The 25455-nt window shown below is 50.8% G+C and overlaps 1 protein-coding gene across 1 annotated transcript; it reads left to right on the top strand.

Moving 5' to 3' along the window:
- Positions 1-1448: 1448 nt before the first annotated feature.
- On the top strand, positions 1449-25455 carry PPP2R5B (protein phosphatase 2 regulatory subunit B'beta). Its single transcript, XM_035098503.2, has 13 exons — positions 1449-2806; positions 9295-9491; positions 10322-10423; positions 10960-11052; positions 12101-12231; positions 15915-15974; positions 17500-17608; positions 17788-17841; positions 19264-19314; positions 19493-19612; positions 20902-21029; positions 21588-21689; positions 23350-25455. Exons 1-13 carry the CDS (start codon positions 2608-2610, stop codon positions 23495-23497), a joined length of 1494 nt encoding a protein of 497 aa, XP_034954394.1. The 5' UTR covers positions 1449-2607; the 3' UTR covers positions 23498-25455.

The following is a 25455-nucleotide window of genomic DNA, read 5'->3' as shown; positions in this document are numbered from 1 at the left end:
CTTAGCGAGTTGTGCAAACAGCTATTTTGAACAATGCTTTTTATAGGGGAGGAAGCATTGGGGATGAGTTTATGGAACCAAAGGCGTAGTGGCCCTCAAAAGTTTGGGAACTGCTGATCCAAATGAATGATAGCTACAGTATATAAATAAAGGCTGCCTTTGCCACTAGGTGGTGTTAGGCAAAGCCAGGCTTCCTTGGGCAAAAGTACTGATGCACAGGATCTGGCTGCCTGCCCTAACCTCCTCCACCTGCAAGATGGGAATCACCGTGGGGAGAAAATTTACAAGGGTGATGCCAACCAGCACTCTCTTTGTACTTCCCCTCTGGCCTCCCTCCCTTCCCAGGCCTGTTATGAGACAGCGCTAATCGCCAGCGCCTAAATGGATTAATGGGCCCATTATCGCTCATCTCGCAACTCAACTCTCCCCCCCGGAGAGCGGCTCGGACAGCCGCAGCCGCCACGAGGAGGGGAGGCTGCAACAGCTTAAAATGCACAGGCAAGCAAGTGCTCCCTTGCATTAATCCTTGCGCTCAACAGATATATACGGTATATATATATTTGCAGATGAGATGGTGCGCGCGCGCTTAACAGCAATCACCTGCCGCAAAAAGAGCGGCGCGAGTGTCAATCTACCTGTTTCTTCCCTGTTCCCCTGCAAAGGTCAGCGTCAATGTCAATTAAACGGCTGGCCTTAATAAAATGTGTAGCATCGATGGGATTAAGAGTGGTACATCGGAGGGGGGTGGTGGAGGTTATTATTCTCCTCTTCCAAGTAACAGGAAGCAGCGGAGAGATCTCGAAGGAAAAAAACATTGAGCGGGGTGTCGGGCGGGTACAATTAAGGACCAACTCCATCGCGCAAAGGAAAAGAAAGAAGAGCAGTGTAGGCTTTGGGTGAAGAGGCCCAGTCAACCTTGCATTGTGGGTGTAGGCAGTTGCCTTATACCGAGTCAGACCGTTAATTTGTCTAGCTCAGTGCCGCCTGCACTGACTGGCAGGGGGCAATCTCCCAGCCCTGCCTGGAGACGCCAGCGGGCAAAGCAGGGGCTCTGCCACTCAGCCAGTGCCCCCTCCCCCGTGGTGCAATGCCAAGGGGACAGCGCAGGTGGCCTCCCAGGGCTTTTGCAACACCCCACTCCTTGCAGGGAGCGCGGAGGCAGCTCAGCCGTGTCTGGAGCGCGCCTGGGCTTCTGCCCTCATAGGGCAAGGCAGGCCTCTCTCTCCAGCCACCGCAGCGCTTTCCTTCCTCACTTTTTCCTCCTCCTCCTCGGATGGCCAGTGGAGATGACATCATTCCTTAAGCAGATGACGCAGGTTCTATTTTTAAGGGGCCAATGGGAGCGCTCCGGCGGGGTCACGTGGGCCGGGAAGGTTACTTAGTGTTACAGCTTAAGCGAGGAGGAGCGCATCAAAGGAAAAGGCAGAGCGCGTGCGCAATAGAGGCGGAGGCAGGCTTTGGGGCTTGGTCCGACGCGAGGAGAAGGAGGAGGGGGCACGCGCGTGCGCGCACACGAACTGTATTAGCCTGCTGTTGCTGCTGCACCGGGATTAGGTCTCCGTCTCTCTCTCGCGCGCGCGCTTCCTTTTCCTTGCATTGCGCGGGGGAAATCAGCACCAGGAGCTGCCGCCGTTGCTGCTGCATTAGCAGCATCAGAGGAGCCAAAGGCGGAGGAGGGCAGAGGAAAGCGGCAGGGGCCTGCCTTGCTTGGCTGCCGCTGCTGCTTCTGGTGACGGTGCGCCGGCGCCGCGCAATGCACCTGCCCGCACCTGCCGCCGGCTAGAGAAAACAGCCAGGCCGTGCCGGGCGCCCTCCCGGCGGCGTCTCCTCCTCCTCCTCCTGCGAGCCAGCTGCTGCCGGGTGCCCCATGGGGAGAGGGAGGAGGACGACGGCGACGACGACAAGGGGCTCTCTGGCTGGAGGCCGGCCCCGCCTGCTTCCTTGCGCCCAGGATGCCTCCTGCGCCGTTACCGCCGCCGCCTTCGGCCTGAACTAGGAAACAGACGGCGGCCTCTGCATCTTCTCCAGCCCCACAGGCTGATCCCCTGGACGTGGGGAAGAAGAGGAGCCGCTTGGCCTGGGCACTGCCCCTCCAATCCCTTGGACCCCGTGGTAGATCTTGAGGGGTGCCCCCTGGGCTCAGGCTCTTGTGCCCGGATTGTGCCTGGAGCTGTTAAAGCAGGTTGCTGTGGAGGGGGGGGGGTGCCCCACTTTCACCTCAGCGAGGCACCAGGTTTTTTGGGGGAGGTTGGCCTTTGCAACAGCTGGGAAAAGCCACCTCTGCAGCCCCAGAAGCCTCCTTGCACCACAACTTGGGGGGGGGGAGTCGCCCTCCATGCTCCTCGCTGGCATTCAGCTCCTCTTGGCCCTGAGTCGTCCAGCCATGGCAGCCAAGTAGGCCAGGAGTCACGCTGGAGGTGAGCCCCCTTGGGCTTGGACGCACCGCCGAGACCCTGAGCCAAGGACTCGGACCGCAGAAGGAGGCCCCGGCCTGTGTCATGGGGCGGCTGCTCCTGAGGCCTAAGGAGACGCCAGACGCCGTTGCCGGGTACTAAGGGCCCTCCTGGCATAGACTCACAGCAGTGGGGGCTCCACCTGCCTGCCAACATGGAGACCAAGATCCCACCCGCTGTGACCCCCACCAGCCCCTCCTCCCCGGGGCTGTCCCCTGTGCCGCCCCCGGACAAAGTGGATGGCTTCTCCCGCCGGTCACTCCGCCGTTCGCGCCAGAGGCGCTCCCACAGCTCCTCTCAGTTCCGGTACCAGAGCAACCAGCAGGAGCTCACACCTCTCCCTCTGCTCAAAGGTAAGTCCCCAGAGGCCTGGGCCTGCCTCCACATCTGGGTCCTTCTAGCAGGGAGACCTGCCACAGAATCATTGGGTGGGAAGAGACACCCAAGGTTCATCTAGTCCAACCCCCTGCAATGCGGGAGCTGCAGCCAAGAATCCCTGACAGATGGTCATCCAACTTCTGTTTAAAAACCTCCGTCCAATAGCTCTTACTGTCAGCAGAGGCCTGCCATAACCGCAGGGGGTGTTAGTTGGGGACACACCCTAGACGAAGAAAGGCCTATGTTGAGACTCCCTCAATCTTTGGTTTGGGGAAACCGCCTCATTGCTGAGCTTTCGAGAGGTGCCATTACATCTGGATCTTCATTTTGGCCACCTGTTCATTTTTATAGATTCAGTACATTTCAATCGCACTTTCCTTGCGAGGAGCTCAAGGTGCCGTGCTCAGTTATCCGCTGTCTTGTTCTATCCTTACAACAACCCTGTGGGGTAGGGTTAGGCTTGAGATACCACACCCGCCCAAGCTCACCCCGTGAGCTTCATGACGGAGAGGGGTGTGAATTCTGGTCTGCCCCAGGTCCTGGTCCTACGCTTTAACCACTACACCACACAGCCTCTTATATTGAGCTCCAGGAGGGTAGCCCTGGTTTCCTATTGCAGGGAAGGGCATCCTCACCTCAACGAGAGCATTGGGCTTGGCCCTGGCCAAACGCAGGCTCGGAGCTTTGTGGCGAAGCTCTCCTGTGGTCTCTCTGCTTGCTTTGGAATCACAGCTTTGAGCAAGAGGCAAGCAAAGTAAAATGCAATTTGGGAAACAATATTCATCATACTTGGAGCAGTCATAAACTGCAGGTGTGTTTGGGGGGCAGAGAGTGGTGCCCACATGCTCAATGTCCTCATGTGCATCATGCTCACCACCACCCCTTGGTCCCCGACCTTCTCTGAGTTGCATGGGGAAGGCGTGCAAGGAGTTTCCACTTGTGATCAGGCAAATGCAACTGGAAAGCCTTGTGGGCCACCCCACAAGGAGCGTCTCCACCCCCATAATTCTGCCCGGACACTGAGGTCCAGCTCCGAGGGCCTTCTGGCAGTTCCCTTGCTGCGAGAAGCCAAGTTACAGGGAACCAGACAGAGGGCCTTCTCGGTAGTGGCACCCGCCCTGTAGTACGCCCTCCCATCAGATGTCAAAGAGAAAAACAACTACCAGACTTTTAGAGGACATCTGAAGGCAGCCCTGTTTAGGGAAGTTTTTAATCTTTAAGAAATTAGTGTATTTCTAATATTTCTGTTGGAAGCCGCCCAGAGTGGCTGGGGAAACCCAGCCAGATGGGCGGGGTATAAATAATAAATTATTATTATTATTATTATTATTATTATTATTATTATTTTATTATTATCATCCCCCGCTTACCATTAAACCATAGAACTGTAGTGTTGGAAGGGACCACAAGGGTCATCTAGCCCAACCTACTGCAATGCAGGAATTTTTTGGCCCAAGGTGCGGCTCGAACCCACAACGCTGGGATTAAGAGTCTCATGCTTCACCAACTGAGCTAAAGGCATTTTCATTTGCATGGGGGTCATTGGGGGCTGAGTGTGTGGGGTGGTGTTGGGGGCATGTCTTGTGTGCCCACACAGGTGAAGTTTGCACGTTCAGGCAAATGTGGCTTTCCAGCAGAGTAAGAAAGCAAAGCGCCTACAGAAGGTCCCAGGTCCAGTCCCCAGCTGCATCTCACAAGTAGGGAAGGTCCCCTGCTTGTAACCCTGGGCAGCTGCTGCCGGTCGGCATGGATAATCCAGATGGACCCATAGTTTGACTCTGTCTAGAGCAGCTTCCTTTGGACCTCACCTCTGGCTGCTTGCGGCTGCTTCTTGGTGGTGAAAGCCCTTCTTCACGCAGCCCATAGTCAAACTCTGGAACTCACTCCCACAGGAGGCAATGATGCCCACCAACCTAGATGGCTGGAGAAATCCATGAAAGATCAGACTGTCAGTGACTGCTGGCCACAATAGCAGATATGCTCTGCCTCCACAACTGGAGGCAGCAATGCTTCTGAAAACCAGTTGCTGGAAGCCACCGGAGAGAGTGCTCTTGCACTTGGATCCTACTTGCGGGTTTTCCCACAGGAGCCACTGTAAGAGCAGGATGCCAGACCTGGTGGGCCGTTGCACTGATTTGGCAGGCTCTTCTGATGCTCCTCAGTCCTCCTTGGGTACCACTTTGCAACTGAGAGCAGCCGCCGGGAGTTGTCCTCTCTCGTGCCGTTGCCACTCTTGGTATTGTTGGATGCAGCCAGCAGGCCAGGCCAGCATCTTCCACCCCTTCTGCATCCTCCTCCTCAACTGGGGAGGCAACCCCAAGCATCCTGCCTTCTTCTGTAGCCATGCTCTATCAGAAGCTCACATTGGAGTCCTTGTGCCACTAAGTAAGCTCCCATGGGAGAGGACCACAGCTCAGGCGTGCCTATACAGGCAGAATGTTGTGGCTCTTTCAGTTAAAAGAAAAGAGTCCGCAAGTGATGGGAAATGCCCATCTCTGCCTAAGACCCCTGAAGAATTGCTGTCTGTCAGATACGAACAGATGTCTGACCCGGTATTAAAGCAACTTGCTGTGTTCCCATCCTGAGGATTGCTTCTGTGTCCATGCAGAGAATTGCCCACTCAGGGGCCTGCCTGCCTTTGGGGGTCTGCAGCGGCCTGATAATGGGGAGGGGGCAGAGTTCCAGGAAGTGCTGAAATTGCAGGTGTGTGTCAGAGGAGACCCTAGTCCCCATACCTTTTGGGGCAGCCTCCACCATGCCCTTTAAGCCGCTGTCCTCACAGAAAGGTGCCATGATTTGACTAAAAAATGGGAGGGAGTTGGTGGGTGGGGTTTGTGTGTTGCAAGTAAACACATAATAATGCAAATAATAGATTAATTTCTGCTTGTGAGCTCAGAGTGGCCTTCAGCATGGATAAAAGCAGCCTCAAAATACATTGCAAATAGGCAATTAGCTAAAATCAGCAACGATGAAAACAGACGATGCATTAACTCAGTGGGGAAGCATAGTAAAATTGGGCAGGGTTTCATTAGCCCCCCCCTCCCCTCAAACACTGGGCCAGGCCTTACTGTTGACTTATTAAGGTGGAGTTGCAACATCAAGAAAGGTTTCCTCTATGCCAGACTGGAGTGTCCTGCTGGCTTTTCTATTAGAGGCATCTTGGAATGAGGAAATGCCATCTTTATTTATTAATGGTATTTCTTGACTGCTCTTAAGGTCCCAGGGTGGCTTGCATGAGCTAAAATGCAATCACAGAATAATGAATCACCAACAAACCATAAGACAACAGAAGCACAAAACATATTCAACTAATAGCACCATTTACAGGAGAGGCAACCAAAAATTCATATATTGCTTCCAAAAGTGGGAGGCAGAGCAGCCAGCCCCACCCCATCCCGTAACTGACTGCAATAGAAGCTGTTTAAATGCCCAGGGTTTGGTTTCCTTCGATTTGGTTAATTTATTGGCTTTTCGCCCTAACCTTCCTCCAGAAGGAGCCCACGTTAGCTGTACAGCATCAGATTTATACAAAATTTAAAACCACTCTGCTGCAGACGCTCTTTTGCCCTGACTTTTGACATTCGAGATGCATATTTATTTATACATGTTCATTTTTAGGAACCACCTTCTGTGATTCCGTATTGCTTTAAACTGTCCTTAAATGTTGTTTTAAATAATTGTTAGGCACCCTGGGCAGGGTGAATAATAAATAATAGTAATCGTAATAAAAAGATGAGTGGGAAATGGGAGTGTCTGGCCGCATGCTGGGCCGGGGGCAGAAATGGCTCTCTTCGGCTGCTCTCAGTTTCATGGCCTTGAATGCTGCTCAGTTTCAAAATACATTTTAGACTCCATCTTCCTCCGCAGGGGTAATTTTTTTTTTACTTTGGAGACAAAACCAGAATAGGTTCTCAAGTCTTGGGAGATGCCCATTGCATTCATCTAGGCAATCCCCCCTCCAAATATTCCTGCATCCCTACTGATCCCAGAGCTCAGAGCTGCTCATCATCTCTGTCTCCGGATGTGGCTGATCAGCCTTATGGCTGCCATGGTTACCATTCCCAGGGGGATTCCCAGGGCTGCTTCTTGCCCCAAGGGGTAAGGAGAGATGGCAGCAGCAGCAGCAGCAGTATGGCTTGTGTGCCTGAGTCTTATGTATTAGGGTGCTTTTATATCACCCTTCAGACACACAGACACACCCCTGTTACAGGGCAGTTTACAGCAAAATAAAGTTGACCGAAATAGAACCCAGCCGATCAAAAACAATTCACGTCAAATACCTGTATAATAGCAGCATCCTGCTTAAAACTGACTTCAGCCTTCCCAACCCTCCACCTCTAAGATCCTGATTATTATTTTTGTTAAGTAACTGCTGCATTTCATCCTTGACTTCCCGCTCTCCTGGGGCGCTCTTGGTGCTTTCCAAGTGCTCATCATTTCACCAATGCCTCATTTCCCTGTTTGGGAATGGCTGCTCTTGGCTCCTGTCGTTTTAAAATATCATCATGGGAAAAGCACCCAGCCTGGCACCTTCTGGAGTGGGCCCAGCTCCCTGTCGAGGAAAAGGATGAGGTGGGCTCTCCAGGATGGCTAGGGCCACTTGGGTGAGGCTTGGTTAATTTTGTAAGGCCAAGTGTTTGAGTGTGCCACTCCACCCGTGACCTCGCACAGGGCTAGTGTCTTGCGGAGTATACTGTTGCCTCCAACTGAGGAAATGGCTTATTGGTGCCACAGCCAAGGAGTTAGAGAGCAGGCATTGCTGACTCTTAACTCATTGATGGGCACAAGTGACAGGCAGCTCCGACTTGCCAAGGTGGTCATCCCTTGAGAATGATGTGGGTTTTCTGGAAATTTTTGGATAGGAAATTTTCCCCACTGCACTAAATCACTGGAGATCTGATTTAACATGTTTTATTCTGAATATCTTAACATGTGTAACATGATTTAACATGTTTTATTCTGAATATCTGGGACCCAGGTGGCGCTGTGGTTAAACCACTGAGCCTAGGGCTTGCTGATCAGAAGGTCGGCAGTTCGAATCCCTGTGACGGGGTGAGCTCCCGTTGCTTGGTCCCAGCTCCTGCCAACCTAGCAGTTCGAAAGCACGTCAAAATGCAAGTAGATAAATAGGAACCGCTACAGCGGGAAGGTAAATGGCGTTTCCATGTGCTGCTTTGGTTTGCCAGAAGTGGCTTTGTCATGCTGGCCACATGACCTGGAAGCTATACGCCGGCTCCCTCGGCCAATAATGCGAGATGAGCGCGCAACCCCAGAGTCGGTCACGACTGGACCTAATGGTCAGGGGTCCCTTTACCTTTTATTCTGAATATATATATTTTTTAATTACGCAGTGTTCATTTTCTATGCTGTATAAATACAAAACCTTTTCAGGTGCGATGGAAGCAAAATATTTAATCTAGGGAAAGAATTCAGTAAAGCACCACCTAATGTGGTTTAAACATGGTGGTGGAAACTGCACTTGGAAACTGTTTTTATTGCAATGCTTGGAAATAACTGGAGGAAAAAATGAAAGGGAAAAACAACAGAAAGAGCCATAACACAGCGGTAGATCATCTGCCTTGCATGGAGAATGTCCCGGGTTCAATTCCCAGCTGCGTCTCCGGGGGGGGGGCTGGGAATGCCCCCTGCTTTTAACCCTGGGGAGTGCCTGCTAGTGTCCCGAACCATACGGGCCCATAGTCTCACCTTGGAGAAGGCAGGTTCCAATGTACTGCTGTCTGGAATTATGGGTCTTGCAAGGTTACCACTGGGGGGTCTCTGGGTTCTGGTCTGGCCTTGCCACTGTGCCCTCACTTGCTGAATGGCTGCCTGGCCAGTGTTGGGGGGGGAATGCACCTGCCACATCGGCAGGACGGCCAGGCTCCTCCCTACGCAGGGGGCAGGCGGTTCGGCCCTGTGAACCCTCAAATGTGCTCTGCTCGGTGGTGGCGGCAGTGGCAAGGGTTGGGGCTGGCAAGGGGAGCTTTGTTTGCCCTGCACGCCCAACAACCCTGGTCCTGCCTGTTGCATGTTCCCTGGGCTCCAGCAAAGGAGGCAACCCCGCTGGTGTTCTGTCTGTGGAGCTGTGCTTTTCTTCCCCCAGAACCACCTTTTGCCAGCTCAGCTTATTTGTCCACTTGCATCTCCAGAGTTTCAAATGAGTCTCTTCTTCCCAGCCCTTCCTGGGGGTGACATGGATCGAACCCTCTGCGTGCATAACAAGTGTCTCCTCACCCTGGCCAATGGCCTTTTCCTTACAAATAATTAAAGCAGAGCAAAAATGCACATAGCCTGCTTTTTCTCCGCCGCTAAATAGCTGCAACCGGACCGCCCCGATGGATTACGCAGAAGGGGGCTTTGGTGTGTTGGAGGGTGAGACTGGCCAGCGTGTTTGAGCCCCAGCACCTCTTGCGCAAGCACCTGCTGAGCCCTGTGTGTGTGGTCGCTTCCTCCTCCCCTGCAGATGCTCCTGTCTCAGAGCTGCACGACCTCCTGTGCAAGAAGCTGCAGCAGTGCTCCGTCCTCTTCGACTTCCTTGACTGTGTCGCTGACCTGAAGGGGAAAGAGATCAAGCGGGCAGCCCTCAACGAGCTGGTGGAGTGCGTGGCCACCAACCGTGGCATCCTCATTGAGCCGCTCTACCCTGAGATCATCAAGATGGTAAGCAGGGAGAGGGGAGGGAGGGAAGAGGATGGGCTCCCCTGCCACACAAACAAGCACAAGCAGGGCGGCTCAATTGGTTGCTGGTCACTGGCAGCAGCCAGGGAGGCTGCATTGGTTGCTGGCAACAGCCAGGGAGGCTGAAGGCTAGGGATGCATTCTGCCAGCTTGAGCAAGAGACCCCTTGAGCAAGAGACCCCTTATGACTCAAGGGGAGGCAAAATGACCTCCAGTTAGGGATGGATGGAGCACTCTCCAAATCTTTCCTGTTCCGTTTCTGCATTTAATGTGTATGGGTTAAAACACACACAGAGTGAAAAGTAACATTTTAAAAATAATGCCTTTCTGGACAGAAGTGCTGACTGTTATAAAAGCAACTACAGGCTATGATCTCCCTCCTTTTACTTCTCTCTGAAGTTAATACCATAGTAGGGTGCCAGGGAAGATCTCATAACAGTGCCATTGCAGCTATGGGCACCATGTTGGCAACCCCTGTGAATGATCTCATTGCCCTTTCCCCGAGATACTTTGGGCACCTGGCTGGTCCCTGTCAAAGCCAGAAGCTCGAGGGGGTGTATTTTTATTGGGAGCAGGGGTGTACCTTGCAGGGGTTCAGAGCAGCATGCTTGAAGTGGTAACTAGTCAGTATAGCAGGCATAGGCAAACTTGGCCCTCTAGATGTTTCAGGACTACAACTCCCATCATCTCTGACCACTGGTCCTGTTAGCTAGGGATGGTGGGAGTTGTAGTCCCCAAACATCTGGAGGGCTGAGTCTGCCTATGCCTGCTGCTGTATAGCTTAGCTGATTTCTTCTCTCCCCTCCCTACAGATCTCGGTCAACATTTTCCGGACGCTTCCTCCCAGTGAGAACCCTGAGTTTGACCCTGAAGAGGATGAGCCCAACCTAGAACCCTCGTGGCCACATCTCCAGGTAGGACTCCTCTGTGGGGCTGCCTCGTGTGGGCATGTGTCATTTTGCCACCTCCACCCCTGGCTTGCTGGTGGATGCCTTAAACCAGTGGTTCCCATAGTGGGTGGTGGGTTTACTTGCAGTGGCGAGCAGTGGGGGGGGGCGCTAAGAATCAAGAGGGCAGCGGGGGGGGGGGCGTGGGCTGGAAGTGTAAATGGCTACCTGAAAAGCTGGTATCACCAGATTGAGTTTTTTTGTTGAATTAACTAAAATAGTTTTAATTGGGTTTTGAACAAATGTGCAATTAATTGTGGCTGCCTTTAATTTTATTGTGCTGTTATCTTTCTTCGCGGGTTGTGCAAACTGCTATTCTGGAAAAAAAATGCTTTTGATAGGGTAAGGGAGCGCCAGGGATAAGTTTATGGAAACAGGGAAGGTGGCCTAAAATTTTTTTTGGGGGGGGGGACAAAAGTGCCTTGTGGGGGGGCAGGTGGGGGCGGGGAATTGGAAGAATTTGTGGTGGCGATTAATGGCTCCACCTCTCTACCTCTTCCCAGCTTGTGTATGAATTTTTCCTCCGGTTTCTCGAGAGCCCAGACTTCCAACCTTCGGTCGCCAAGCGTTACATAGACCAGAAATTTGTATTGCTGGTGAGTGAGAAGGAGCAAGAAGGCTGAGCAAGGGTGTGTGTGTGTGTGTGTGTGTGTGTGTGTGTGTGTGTGTTGTTTGTGTGTGCCTGGGGCAGCAAAGCCAGGTTCCTGGTGCATCGAGTGTGGGCCCTCTTTGCAGGTGGGTCACAAGCCTTGCTCCTTCGGCAGTGACTCTGTTGGGGTACTGCAGAGAAATGAGGCTGTTTTGACTTCCAAAACGCCTGTGGAGAACTTTTCTATTCCATCAAACTTATGTGGGCAATTGAGAATGGGTCTTTTCATAAGGGTTGATGGTCTCTGATCTAAAGCTTTTTTGTGTGTGCGCGCGTTAAGTATATACCGACATCCTTGTCGCAAACTTCTTTGACCTTTTTTAAATCAGGCAGCAACACACAAATATTTTTTTAGACGTAAATAAATAAGACATGGCCAGGAAGGAACTGGATGCCCTCCTTGGAAACTGGGGCCTGAATAATAATAATAATAATAATGTTATTTATTTATTTATTTATTTATTTATTTGCCACCCACCTGGCTGGTTTGCCCCAGCCATTCTGGGCAGCTCCCAACAAGAAAATACTGTATATTCCTGCGTATAAGACTACTTTTTAACCCAGGGAAATCTTCTCAAAAGTCAGGGGTCACCTTATACGCCGGGTCGTCTTATTAATACGGCGAGTATATCCCACACTCTATATTTTAACTGGAAAAGTTGGGGGCCGTCTTATACGCCCGGTCGCCTTATACGCCGGAATATACTAGTAAAATAACAATACAAGCTTGGCTTCCCTCTGGGGCACCTGGTTGGCCACGGTGAGAACACGCTGCTGTGCCAGGACCCCCTTTGGGCTAATCTTAGGCTGTGCACATGACTTTGCTTGCAGAAGGCAGCAAGCTAAGTCATTGGCATCTCCCAGTCGTGCTGCAAGCTTGGAGAGCCGCTGCCTGGTGATCTGTAGAAGGCCCAGGAAACTCTCCAGGAGTTTCACTGGGGACGTTCCGGGCTCATTTGCTCTGACTCCTCCCCTCCCCTCTCCCTTTCCTTCAGCTACTGGAGCTTTTCGACAGCGAGGACCCTCGGGAGCGCGAATACCTCAAGACCATCCTCCACCGCGTCTATGGCAAGTTCCTGGGCCTGCGTGCCTACATCCGAAAGCAGTGCAACAACATTTTCTTGCGGTGAGTCCTCTTTTCTCTGCTTCACCCCCAGGGTTGCTCCACATCCTGGCCTCCTGCAGCACAGGCTTCTCTCCCCACCACTCTGCCCACCTGGTGTGATCAGAAGCAGTTGCTGCCAGCCTCTTTTCTGGCCAAGAAGGGAATTTACAGGTGGCCTGCATTCGAATGTTGGAAGGTTCGGAACATATAAAAGAAAGTATCTTCTCCACACAGCCCAAAGTTAAACTGTGGAACTCCTTCCCACAGGAGGCAGTAGCCTAGGTAAAGGGGCCCCTGACCATTAGGTCCAGTCATGACCAACTCTGGGGTTGCGGCGCTCATCTCATGTTATTGGCTGAGGGAGCCGGTGTACAGCTTCCAGGTCATGTGGCCAGCATGACAAAGCCGCTTCTGGTGAACCAGAGCAGCACACGGAAACGCCGTTTACTGGAGCGGTACCTATTTATCTACTTGCACTTTGACGTGCTTTCGAACTGCTAGGTTGGCAGGAGCTGGGACCGAGCAATGGGAGCTCACCCCGTCACAGGGATTCAAACCGCCGACCTTCTGATCGGCAAGCCCTAGGCTCTGTGGTTTAACCCACAGCGCCACCCGCGTCCCGGCAGTACCCTAGACAGCTTTTAAAAAGGGATTGGCCAGATTCTTGTAGAATCATAGAGTTGGAAGGAACCTCAAGCGTCCTCTAGCCCAACTCCCTCCAAGGCAGGAATATTTTGCCCAGTGTGGGGCTTGAACCCACGACCCTGAGATTGAGTCTGATGCTCTACCAACTGAACTAACAAGGGCTCCTAGTGATGTCCATGCTGCAATAATGCTTCTCAATACCAGTTGCTGGAAACTGCAGGAGGAAAGAGTATTCCTGTACTCAGATCCAGCTTGCAGGATTCCCTTGGGTGGCCACTGTGAGAACAAGATGCAGGACTAGATGGGCCACTGGCTTGATTCAGCAGGCTCTTAAGTTCTTCCCCGTGTGGTGAGAGCCCATTCAGGGGATAATGTAGCCTGCTGTCCACTAGAGGGCAGAATGACCTTGTCCTGTGTTCTCCCTTCATTCCCTAGCTGGGGGCTCCCTCACTTTTCCCGCTGGCAGATAAAGATAGGTAGCATATTCTGGGTGGTGCAGGAGCTGCCAGACCCAAGGGATGGGGAACCCATAGCCCTTCGGATGTTGTTGGACACCTAACTCACAGCAGCCAGCATGGCCAATGGGTGGGAGTTGCAGTCTAGCAACACGCAGTTGATAGAGCACAAGACTCTTAATCTCAGGGTCGTGGGTTTGAGCCGCACGTTGGGCAAAAAGATTTCCTGCATTGCAGGGGGTTGGACTACAGGTGAAACTCGGAGAATTAGAATATCGTCGAAAAGTGCATTTGTTTCAGTAACGCAACTTAAAAGGTGAAACCAATATATGAGATAGATGCATGACATGCAAAGCAAGATATGTCAAGCCTTTATTTGTTGTAATTGTAATTATTTGTCATTAGGCGGGTCAATTATAAATGGAATGTAATTAATGAAATGTAATAGCAGAATTCATCATGCGAAAGGCTGGACTAGATGAATCCGGACTAGATTGCCGGGGGAAATATCAACAACCTCAGATATGCAGATGACACAACCTTGATGGCAGAAAGTGAGGAGGAATTAAAGAACCTTTTAATGAGGGTGAAAGAGGAAAGCGCAAAATATGGTCTGAAGCTCAACATCAAAAAAACTAAGATCATGGTTACTGGTCCCATCACCTCCTGGCAAATAGAAGGGGAAGAAATGGAGGCAGTGAGAGATTTTACTTTCTTGGGTTCCATGATCACTGCAGATGGTGACAGCAGTCACAAAATTAAAAGACGCCTGCTTCTTGGGAGAAAAGCAATGACAAACCTAGACAGCATCTTAAAAAGCAGAGACATCACCTTGCCGACAAAGGTCCGTATAGTTCAAGCTATGGTCTTCCCAGAAGTGATGTATGGAAGTGAGAGCTGGACCATAAAGAAGGCTGATCGCTGAAGAATTGATGCTTTTGAATTATGGTGCTGGAGGAGACTCTTGAGAGTCCCATGGACTGCAAGAAGATCAAACCTATCCATTCTGAAGGAAATCAGCCCTGAGTGCTCACTGGAAGGACAGATCCTGAAGCTGAGGCTCCAATACTTTGGCTACCTCATGAGAAGAGTCCCTGGAAAAGACCCTGATGTTGGGAAAGATTGAGGGCACAAGGAGAAGGGGACTACAGTGGATGAGATGGTTGGACAGTGTTCTTGAAGCTACGAACATGAATTTGACCAAACTGCAGGAGGCAGTGGAAGACAGGGGTGCCTGGCGTGCTATGGTCCATGGGATCACGAAGAGTCGAACACAGCTAAACGACTAAACAACAACAAATAGCGAAGTTTATATTTGTTTATTTTTGTATTATTGTAACTATTTGTTTCATTACTGTGGAATTTCCAAAAGAAAGCATTTGTAAAAATAAAAAGTTGCATTACTGAAATAAATGCGCTTTTCGACGATATTCTAATTTTCCGAGTTTCACCTGTAGATGACTCTACAATTCTAGGATTCTGTGGTAGCAGAGGCTCACTCTGGCCTGGTGCTCTGAATACCCTTCCTGGGGGCCAACTTGACATCACAGCACCCATGCCAGCTGGGCTAGGAAAGAAGAGGATCCGGGCAGAACGTGGCAGTGGAGCCCATGGTGGCAGTTCTGCCTTCTCCCCAATCAGCACCAAGGCGGCTGTGGTCCTGCGATGTGATGTGATGCTTCTGTTTGTTTATATGCCGCCTTCCAGCCGAAAAGGCTTCTGAGGCAGCTCACAAGAATTAACTGATTAACAGTATACAGGCAAGATACAAATGCAAAGAATTTCAACTACAGGTGAAACTCGGAAAATTAGAATATCGTCGAAAAGTGCATTTATTTCAGTAATGCAACTTATTATTATTTTTCTTTTTCTTTTTTAATTTTTACAAATGCTTTCTTTTGGAAATTCCACAGTAATAAAACAAATAGTTACAATAATAAACAAAAATAAACATCGCTATTACATTTCATTAATTACATTCCATTCATAATTAACCCACCTAACGACAAATAACTACAACAAATAAAGGCTTGACATGTCTTGCTTTGCATGTCATGCATCTATCTCATATATTGGTTTCACCTTTCAAGTTGCATTACTGAAATAAATGCACTTTTCGACGATATTCTAATTTTCCGAGCTTCACCTGTAAATTAAAAACCCACCATGAGTCTGTTCCTGCCAGAAAGGCCAGGAACAGTCTCTGCAAAAAAAAAAAAAAATGTTAAGAGAAGAGAGCCCGTGGTGATGCAGTGGTTAGAGTGCTGGACTCTGGGAGAGATTTGGGTTCGAATCCCCACTCGGGCATCACGAAGCTCACTGGGTGGCCTTGGGCCAGTTGCTCACTCTCAGCCCTAGCCTACTTCGCAGGGCTGTTGTGGGGATTAAATGAAGAGTGAAGGAGGAACCACGTGAGCCTCCTTGAACTCCCTGGAGAAAAAGCTGGGATATACGGTAAACGCAATAAATAAAAATACGTCAGCGGCATCTTTGCTTTACAATGGTCCCAAGCGGGGTGGGTTGGGGTGGGGCAAGGCAGGTGGAAAGCTGGTGGCTGTGATGATGATGAGATCCCAACCTCTCCCCCCCCCTCCACACTCCCAGGTTTATCTACGAGACGGAGCATTTCAACGGCGTGGCGGAGCTGCTTGAAATCCTGGGAAGGTAAGCACCTTAGGACATGGAGGACGGGCGTCAGCCGGAGCTGCACCTTCCTGCCTCTGTTGAATGTTGAGGGGCCTCTTTCCTTCCCTCCTCTCCCCTTTGGCTTCCGTCATGATGCACCAGCTGGGCTCCTTCCTGGCTGCTGCTTCTGCTGCTGTGGGCGGAGCAAAAGGGCAAGACGCTGAGTCATCGGAAGCCCAGCCATGTGCTCCGTCACCCACGACTCAGGAGTCTGGGATGCATGGCAATACAATCCACAAGATGCCACAAGCTCACACTGTTTTTATTTTTGCTTTATTTTGCCACATTTTGAGATTTAAACGTTTTTGTTTGATCCACCTCGCCTTCATCGCACTGGTGACTAGCGTGGCATTTCCTTAGCCAAATATGTCGAAGTATTTGTTAAAGGACAACAATGCTTATGCTGTGTTCGTATTCTATGGATGCTGCACAATGCGCTTTTTTGGGGCATCTTCTCCTGCCTCTTTCTTACTTCCCCCCTCTATATTTTTTTCCTTCGCTTATAATTTTTTTAAAAAAATATAATAAATTAAAAGGAAGGGTGAGATGTCAGAATTTTAACAAATTTTAATTTCATTTCCTGTAAAGTCCAGGGAATTTGGGGGGCATGGATGGAGAGGCATAGGAACAGTAGTGCTGGTTTCTTTTCTCTCCAACCTTCCCTGCCAGCAATCAGGTGTTGACGATGGGAATTGAGGGCTCCTCTTTCTCAGAACTACTCAGGAGAAAGCTCCTTCCTCCATTTGGGGGACAACAGCTTTCCCGACCACTCCGTCCCCCAGCTTTCTATTTATTTATTTTGCTGCAAGAAATGTACAGGTGAAACTCGAAAAATTAGAATATCGTCGAAAAGTGCATTTGTTTCAGTAACGCAACTTAAAAGGTGAAACCAATATATGAGATAGATGCATGACATGCGAAGTAAGATATGTCAAGCTTTTATTTGTTGTAATTGTAATTATTTGTCGTTAGGCAGGTCAATTATAAATGGAATGGAATTAATGAAATGTAATAGCGATGTTTATTTTTGTTTATTATTGTAACTATTTGTTTTATTACTGTGGAATTTCCAAAAGAAAGCATTTATAAAAATAAAAATAAAAATAAAAAATAATAAGTTGCATTACTGAAATAAATCCACTTTTCGACGATATTCTAATTTTCCGAGTTTCACCTGTATATGCCGCTTTATTGCAAAAACTTCAAAGCGGTTTGCAAAAAGGAAAAGAAAAAACGATTATCGAAAAAAATCAAGACATTCCAGCAATAAACTGAAAATGCACATCAGCGTTCTGCAAATCTGGGCAGGCTTGCCTAACCAGAAATGTTTTTGGCAGGCGCCAAAGAGTGTGCAACGAAGGTGCCTGGTGTCCCCATCCATACACAGGGAGTTCCAAAGTCGTAGGTGCCGCCACACTAAAGAGATCGATTTCTTGCAGTTGCAGAACGGGTGTCGCACGGCACCGGCTTTGATGCACCTCCCACTGTGTTTCCCCCCCCCCAGTATAATCAACGGGTTTGCTTTGCCCCTGAAGACGGAGCACAAGCAGTTCCTGGTCCGGGTCCTCCTCCCGCTGCACTCGGTGAAGTCCCTCTCCATCTTCCACGCCCAGGTGAGCCTCACTCTGCAGGGAACCCACGACGGCCAAAGGGGCCTCTGCTGTCAGGTGGGGTGGGAGGGTGGGGAAGATCTGCAGTGGAGTGATGCCTGGACCTCTGGTGGGGGGGGGGAGGCCCCTGAGTGTCCCCAAACTCTAACCTCCAGCCTTTGATCCCGCTTTGTCTCCTGTAGCTGGCTTACTGTGTGGTCCAGTTCCTGGAAAAAGACGCAACGCTGACTGAGCATGTGAGTCATGATTTGGCCGTGTGGGGTGCTGGTTGTGGGGTGCAGTGGAGCAACAGGTGTGTGTGGGGGGGGGGAAGAAAACCCAAGTCCCATGGGGAACGGTTAAGGGAGTTGCAAATATTTAGCCAGGAAACAAAGGAGAGATGCTGTGACAGCCACCTTCAAATATCTGAAGGGTTGTCCCTTCAAATGACAAGGAAGGGGATCCTGACTAGCCGCTAAGGAGAACTTTCTGAGGGAAAGAGGCATTCAACAGTGGAACGGACTGCCTCAGAAGGATGGTGGACTCTCCTTCCTTGGAGGATTTTAAGCAGAGGTTGGACAGCCATCTGCCATGGATGATCTAGTTGAGATCCCTGAATTGCAGGCGGTTGGGCTCGATCAGGCATCTCCAAACTGCGGCCCTCCAGATGTTTTGGCCTACAACTCCCATGATCCCTAGCTAACAGGACCAGTGTTCGGGGAAGATGGGAATTGTAGTCCAAAACATCTGGAGGGCCGAAGTGTGGGGATGCCTGGACTAGATTCTGTGATTCTAAGAGGAGGCTCTGGATTGAGGGGCGGGCAAGGCACAATGAAGCCCAGTGGGTTTGGGAGGTTGGTGGGGGGCTTCTTCCCTTTGGGGGAAAAGGGCTGAGCAGAAGAAATTGCCTTAGACTAGATCTTTCCCCACCCAACCTAGTTACTGCGCTTTTCGGGGTGGGGTGGGGCAGTCCTCTAGCAGATGCTAGTCCTCAAGTGTTGCTACAAACAGCAAACTGCCCTTTCCCAAGTCTGACCATAGATTCGCCTACACTGCCTACACTAACTGGCAGCAGCTCTCCGGGGTTTCAGAGAAGGCTCTTCCTCAGCTGTTACATGGAGATGCCCTTGGGAATTGGACCCCTTGGACCTTCTGCATACAGCACACAAGTCCGACCCTTGACCTATGGACTGTACCACTGAGATACAAAACTAGGGTTGGATGGGGAAAGGGGGAGGTGAGTCTTCTCCTAGGAAGGGCCCATTCCCTATTTCAGAAATGGGGATTAACATACGTTAAGGTGACCTGGTGAGACCGGGGTGGTGGTGGTGTTTTTTGGGTTGTCTTGGCTCTTATTTTTAATCTGTGTTTTGTGTTTTTTTATATTGCAATTTTACATTGTGAACCTCCTTGAGATCTATGGGTATAGAGCAGGCATGCCCAAACTCGGCCCTCCAGATGTTTTGGGACTACAACTCCCATCATCCCTAGCTAATCTGACCAGTGGTCAGGGATGATGGCAATTGTAGTCCCAAAACATCTGGAGGGCCGAGTTTGGGGGATGCCTCATATAGAGCAATATATTATTATTATTATTATTATTATTATTATTATTAGGCCAGTGCCGGGATGTGTGTCTTAACTTTTCCGTGTTCTGACCTCTCTCCCCACCTTCCCAGGTGATACGTGGCCTTCTGAAGTACTGGCCGAAGACCTGCACCCAGAAGGAGGTAGAGGAGGGTCAAGTGGGGAGGAGGGTGGGAGTGGAGGAAGGATCAGAAGTGGAGGCAGGTGGGGGAAGCCTTGGTGCTGTTGCCCCATCTTGGCCCAGTGGCACCGCCAGTGCCTGCATCCCAGCCTAATCCCAACATATTCTGCTCACCTTTCCCTGCCCTCCTGTCCACCCAGGTGATGTTCCTGGGAGAAATCGAGGAGATTCTGGATGTCATTGAGCCCTCTCAGTTTGTGAAGATCCAGGAGCCCCTCTTCAAGCAAGTGGCTCGGTGTATTGCCAGCCCCCACTTCCAGGTGCTCTTGGGGCAGCGGCAGGGGGGGTGGGGTGAAGGGAGGGGCGATGGGGCCAGAGCTCATTCAGCTTTGGGGGTTTGGCTATTTTTGAGAAGACAGCGGCGGGGGGGCACACTGATACCTCTCTTCCATGAAATTGTCCAATCTTCTTTTTTAAGGCTATCCAACTTTGGTCTTCCTCCTGCAGGACGCGGGTGGCGCTGTGGTCTAAACCACAGAGCCTAGGGCTTGCCGATCAGAAGGTCGGCGGTTCAAATCCCCGCGACGGGGAGAGCTCCCGTTGCTCGGTCTCAGCTCCTGCCAACCTAGCAGTTCAAAAGCACACCAAAGTGCAAGTAGATAAATAGGTACCGCTCCGGAGGGAAGGTAAACTGCTGATCTGGTTAGCCAGAAGCGGCTTTGTCATGCTGGCCACATGATCTAGAAGCTGTACGCCAGCTCCCTCAGCCAATATAGCGAGATGAGCGCCGCAACCCCAGAGTTGGTCATGACTGGACCTAATGGGCAGGGGTCCCTTTACCTTCACCTGCAGGAGTGAGTTCTATAGTTAACTTTGTACTGCATGAAAGAGGACTTCCTTTTATCTTAGTCTTCCGACATCCAACTTCCATTTCATTCCATTTCCTCCCACTTCTAGTTTGTTTGCCTCCTTTCTAAAGAAACAACAAACTACACAGCAGAGACCTCACACCTTATACCAACCTGACCCAATACCAATACCAAAAATCATAATAAAAACGTGCTTTGTTTTTATTTAAGCTGTTTATTTTAAAGCTAACATTCAACAATCCATTAGAATATAATAGCGCACAATAGAATTAAATACCGCCAAATAATAATTAAACATAAATTCACCCTTTAACAATTACAGTGAAAAATAACCATACTATAACCCATAAAAATAATGTGCATAAGATACCACAATACATACAAAACCATGTAAAAGGATCAAATTGGGAAGCAAAGGCATGCAGCTTATAATATTACTGGGTGTCCACCAGTTCTAGCGTTAGGAGTGAGGAATAGAAATGTTTCTTCATTCACTTTCTCCATGCCATGCATACTTGGGTGCAACATGTTTACTGCATGAAACAGCTTGGAAGAAACTTTGATTTTTTGTACATAGTGGGGCGCTTTATTTGAGGAGAGCCTGCTGGAACTCTCCCCTCTTGCGGTTTCCAGCAAGTGGCATTTGGGAGCATTGCTGCTGCCTTTGACCGTGGAGGCAGAGAGTAGCCGTTTTGGCTAGTAGTAGCCTTCCTCCCCTCTGAGCCCTCCTCTCGCTCCAGGTTGCAGAGCGGGCTCTGTATTTCTGGAACAACGAGTACATCCTGAGCCTGGTTGAGGACAACTGCCACACGGTGCTGCCCACCATTTTCGGCACCCTCTACCGCGTCTCCAAGGAGCACTGGAACCCGTAAGTGGCCGCCTGGGTTGGGATGCCTGCGGACCCCTGGGGTGGAGGTGGGCCAGTCCTACAGTGTCCCCCTGCCCCCAGTCGCCAGCAAAGCCTCATTGCTCCCATTGCCCAACTTTGGGAAAAGGCCACAGATTTATATCTTGCCCTGTATCACTTTTATTTATTTTTTTGCTCTTCTCTTTTTCTCTGAAGAGCTAAAAGTGGAAGGCATGGCTCTTCCCACCTTGTTTAATCCCCTACAACAACCCTGTGAGGCTACCTGAGAGGCACTGATTGAGCTCAAGGTCACCCAGTGAGCTTCAGGACTGAGTGCGGATTTGAACCCTGGTCTCTCCCAGGCCCTAGGCTCTAACCCCTCCACCGCACTGTCTCTCTTTAAGTGTAGGGCTAGCTACACCTTCCAGGGCCTCAGTAAGCAGAAGGGAACCCACTTTTAGGTTGAATGTTATCCAGCAGTTGACTGATGGGGTGGGGCTGGAGGTAGCTTAGCAGTCTTGGGGTGTAACATCCATATTTCCTCTCCCCCCCCCCCGGCACTGCCACCCTCTTCTCCAGGACCATTGTTTCTCTGGTCTACAATGTCCTCAAGACCTTTATGGAGATGAACGGGAAACTATTTGACGAACTTACGGCTGCCTACAAGGTGGAAAAACAGCAGTAAGTGTCTACGTGGCGGACGAGGGAGATGAATTGCAAGTCTGGGCAGCTTCTCCTGTTTATTTATGAATATTCATTGGGAGCATTTATACCCTGCTGGCTTGGGCTGGTGGGATTTGGGAGTCTAGCACTATCCGCAGGGCCCCCACAGCTTCCCGATCTTCTTTACATCTTTTTCAGCAGCGCATGTGAAAAGTATAGTATGTATAGGGGTCTTCGCAGACCGCAAGCTTAGCATGAGTCAGCGGCGTGATGCAGCAGCAAAAACAGCGAATGCAATTCTAGGCTACATCGACAGAAGTATAGTGTCCAGATCACAGCATCCCCAAACTTCGGCAATTCTGGGCTGCATCAATAGGAGTATAGCTTCTAGATCAGGCATGCCCAAACTTCAGCCCTCCAGATGTTTTGGGACTACAATTCCCATCTTCCCCGACCACTGGTCCTGTTAGCTAGGGATCATGGGAGTTGTAGGCCAAAACATCTGGAGGGCCGCAGTTTGGGGGTGCCTGGTCCAGATCAAGGGAAGTAACAGTCTTGCTCTGTTCTACCTTGGTCAGACCACAGCTGGAATACTGTGTCCCATTCTGTGCACCCCTGTTTAAGAAGAATATTGACAAGCTGGAGTACGGGCCGTGATGGAGTGACCAAAGATGATCAAGGGCCTTATGAGGAACAGTTGAGGGAGCTGGGCATGTTTAGCCTGAAGAAGAGGAGATTGAGAGGGGATAGGCTGGCTGAAGAGTTGCCACAGGGAAGATGGAGCAAACTTGTTCTCTGCTGCTCCAAAGGGGAGGACCCAAATCAATGGATACGAATGACAAGAGAGGAGATTTCTGAGTAAGCATTAAGGATGACTTTCTGAGGGGAAGAGCTGTTTGACAATGGAAAGTACTCCCTCAGAAGGTGGTGGACTCCCATTCACTGGAGGGTTTCCAACAGAGGTTGGATGGCCGTCGGTCAGGGATTCTGAGATGCTTGCATTGCAGGGGGTTGGACTAGATGACCCATAGGGTTCTCTTCCAACTGTGTCTGATGTTTTATTGGTATTTTTAATCTTTTGTTGGAAGCCACTCAGAGTGGCTAGGGAAACCCAGCCAGATGGGTGGGGTATAAATAATAAATTATTTCTTATTATTATTATTATTATTATTATTATTATTATTATTATATTTATTATTTGTACAATTATATGATTCTCCATTTTCAAACCGTGGAGGCAGAGCTTAGCCGTTGTGGCTAGCCATTGGTAGCCCTTCTCCTTCACAAATTTGTCCTCTTTTTAAAGACATCTAGATTGGTGGCCCTCAACTGCCTCCTGTGGGAGCGAGTTCCACAGTTTACTTTGTGAAGGAAGCACATTCTTTTTTTTCTGTCCTGAATACAAAGCCAAAAAGAACCGTTCTGCCTTAAAAAACAAAAACAAAAACCCAACAAGCTGCAGTTACGGAAAATACCAAGACAGACCCCAAATAACAAAACTCTCTTGGCTCGCACCAAACGCCGACCCTTGGAAGACAGCATGCCGCATCATAGAACTTTAGAGTTGGAAGGGGTCCCCCAAGGGTCATCTACTCCAGCCCCCCCATGATGCTGGAACTGCAACTATTTTCATCCTTCGCTGCATCTCCCCTCTCCTTTTAAATTTCTCTACTCCCAGGGAACTGAAGAAGGCGAAGGAACGGCAGGAGCTCTGGAGGCAGCTCGACGAGCTGCAGTTGCGGAAGCTGCAAGGACTGGAAGAGGCCAAGATGAACCGCCTAAACCTGCAGCACTCCCTGGCTGTGCAGAGCGGAGGGGCCAGCTAGGAGCCCCCCTCCCTCCCCTGGAGCCCCCACCCACCCCCTGCCCTCCTCACCCACTGTGGCTTGTGGGAGCAGCCCACACCCGGGTGCAGGGCCCATCCCAGAGAGCCGGACGCTCCCTTCCCACCTGCAACCAGCCTGTGCCAAACCAGAGCTCCTGCCTTTCGCTCCTCCTGGGGGGGTGGGCCTGGCCCTCACCCACCCACCCAGGGGGGTGACCACGGAGGAGGCCCCTGTTTGCTGTGGCTGTGAAGCAAAATGGTCTGAGTGCATGGCTATGTTTGCTGGGTGTGGGCAGAAGGAAGCATCGGAGGGGCTCCCCTGCTGGGCTTGTTTTGGGGAGGGGGAAGAATGGTGGTGAGGGGGGAGTCTTAAGATCTGTGAGGCCAGAGTTTGGGGTGGGGGTGGGGGGTCTGGTGGGTGGTGCCCAAAGCAAGATTAAGCAATAGGCCTCTTGATCCAAAGCTGCCCTTCCCATAGCGGTGGTGCTTTCTGTTTGGGAAGAGTGGGGAGCACAACACAATGGGGGGCATCCTGATTTGGGGGCTCCCTATTGGGGAACATAGGGGTGAAGGAGGGAAGCCCCCCTATCTCCGAGGACCTTGTTCACCAAGGCCTAGTCTGGTGGTTTCAAGCCCTAAACTGCTGCCCCCCTCCCCAAGTGGAAGAGCTGCAGCATTTCTCCCCCCCTCCCCTGTTCTGTCTGCCCCCCCCCCAAATTTGCTCAGCTGAAATGGAGCAGGATTTCGGGGAGGAAAGGTGGAAGAGGACATTCCACAAAAGCAGGAGTGGCACGGGTGAGGAGGGAGTTGTATGTGTGCAGATCGGGGCCTATGCATGCTCTCATAGGACGCCGCTGTGGTGAGAGCGCACTGGGGTTCTTCTTCCCTCTGGGTTTAGGGCTGAGGGGGGCTGGCAGTTGCTTTCCCCCTTCAGCAGTTTATTGGGGGGGGCGGTGCGGTAGGGGAGGTTCTTGTGTGTCCCCCTGGAAGAGATTCCTCCCCTCTGGGGCTTTTTATAGTTTTCACACTTTTGCATCCTTGGAGTGTGTGCGCGGGGAGAACGAGAAAGAGAAAGACTCAGGTGCACTTTGCTTTGATTCTCACAGCCCCCTAACCCCCCCCCCCAGATGGAGCGTAAGCTCTAACACGTTCCCCGTTCAGCTCCCTATTTCCACTGGAGCCGCGAATTAGAGGGGAGGGAGGGGGGCGAGCTTTGACGGGAGAAGAGTGTTCAAACTCCTGCACTTTAGAAGGGCTGGTTGTTGCACAGGTGGAAAGCAGGGATGCCGCTGGTTAGGGGTGGGTGGGGAAATGCTTGCTGGGAAATTGAGTTTTTTTTGGGGGGGCGGTGAGGTGAGGGTCAGGACATTTGAAGGGTAAGCAGGCAAGGATGTACCACCTCTCTGCAGGAGGAGGGGGAGGCGGTGGCTGCAATCTGCTCCTCCTCTCTCAGGTCTTGCGGCGGGGAGGGGGGGGATGACAACATTTGGTGTCGTGGGGCTCCGCCACCCCTGACTGGGGCTGGTGGTAGCTGGGAGAAACATCTGGGGTGTTCCAGGTCCAAAATACTAGGGTGCTGCGGTTGTGGTGGTGATAAAGGGGTGGGGTGGGGGGAGGCCTTGGTTTGCTGACTATATCATTCCCCCTCCACCAAAAGGTTTAGTATCTGTGTGTGGGGAGCGGGGAGGGGGTTTAAAAGCTCCCCACTACCACCACTGCCACCCCCCCCTCTTTGCTCGGCATGATGACCTCAAAACATTATCTGTAACCAGAAGAATAGTCACTGGGTGGTTATTTTGGGGAAGGGGGGACATTGAGTGTATTACAGTTTTATTTTTTAGCAGAACACTGAAGCCAGTTGGGCACTGTAGTATCTGGGGACACCTCCTCTTCTATAGTCTATTTAGATGCCACACTTGTGTAGTTTCCACAGGGGGGGAGGCCCCGAGGCACCCAGGG

Source organism: Zootoca vivipara, chromosome 17 (assembly GCF_963506605.1).
Source record: "Zootoca vivipara chromosome 17, rZooViv1.1, whole genome shotgun sequence".
NCBI lineage: Eukaryota > Metazoa > Chordata > Lepidosauria > Squamata > Lacertidae > Zootoca > Zootoca vivipara.
The sequence above is the reverse complement of the archived record's forward strand: the minus strand, read 5'-3'. Positions and strand labels throughout refer to the sequence as shown.

Coding starts and splice junctions, on each gene's coding strand:
- PPP2R5B (XM_035098503.2), top strand. CDS start 2,608: ATGGAGACCAAGATCCCACCCGCTGTGACCCCCACCAGCCCCTCCTCC. Junction 2,807..9,294: donor ACCTCTCCCTCTGCTCAAAG/GTAAGTCCCCAG, acceptor CCTCCCCTGCAG/ATGCTCCTGTCTCAGAGCTG. Junction 10,424..10,959: donor CCTCGTGGCCACATCTCCAG/GTAGGACTCCTC, acceptor ACCTCTTCCCAG/CTTGTGTATGAATTTTTCCT.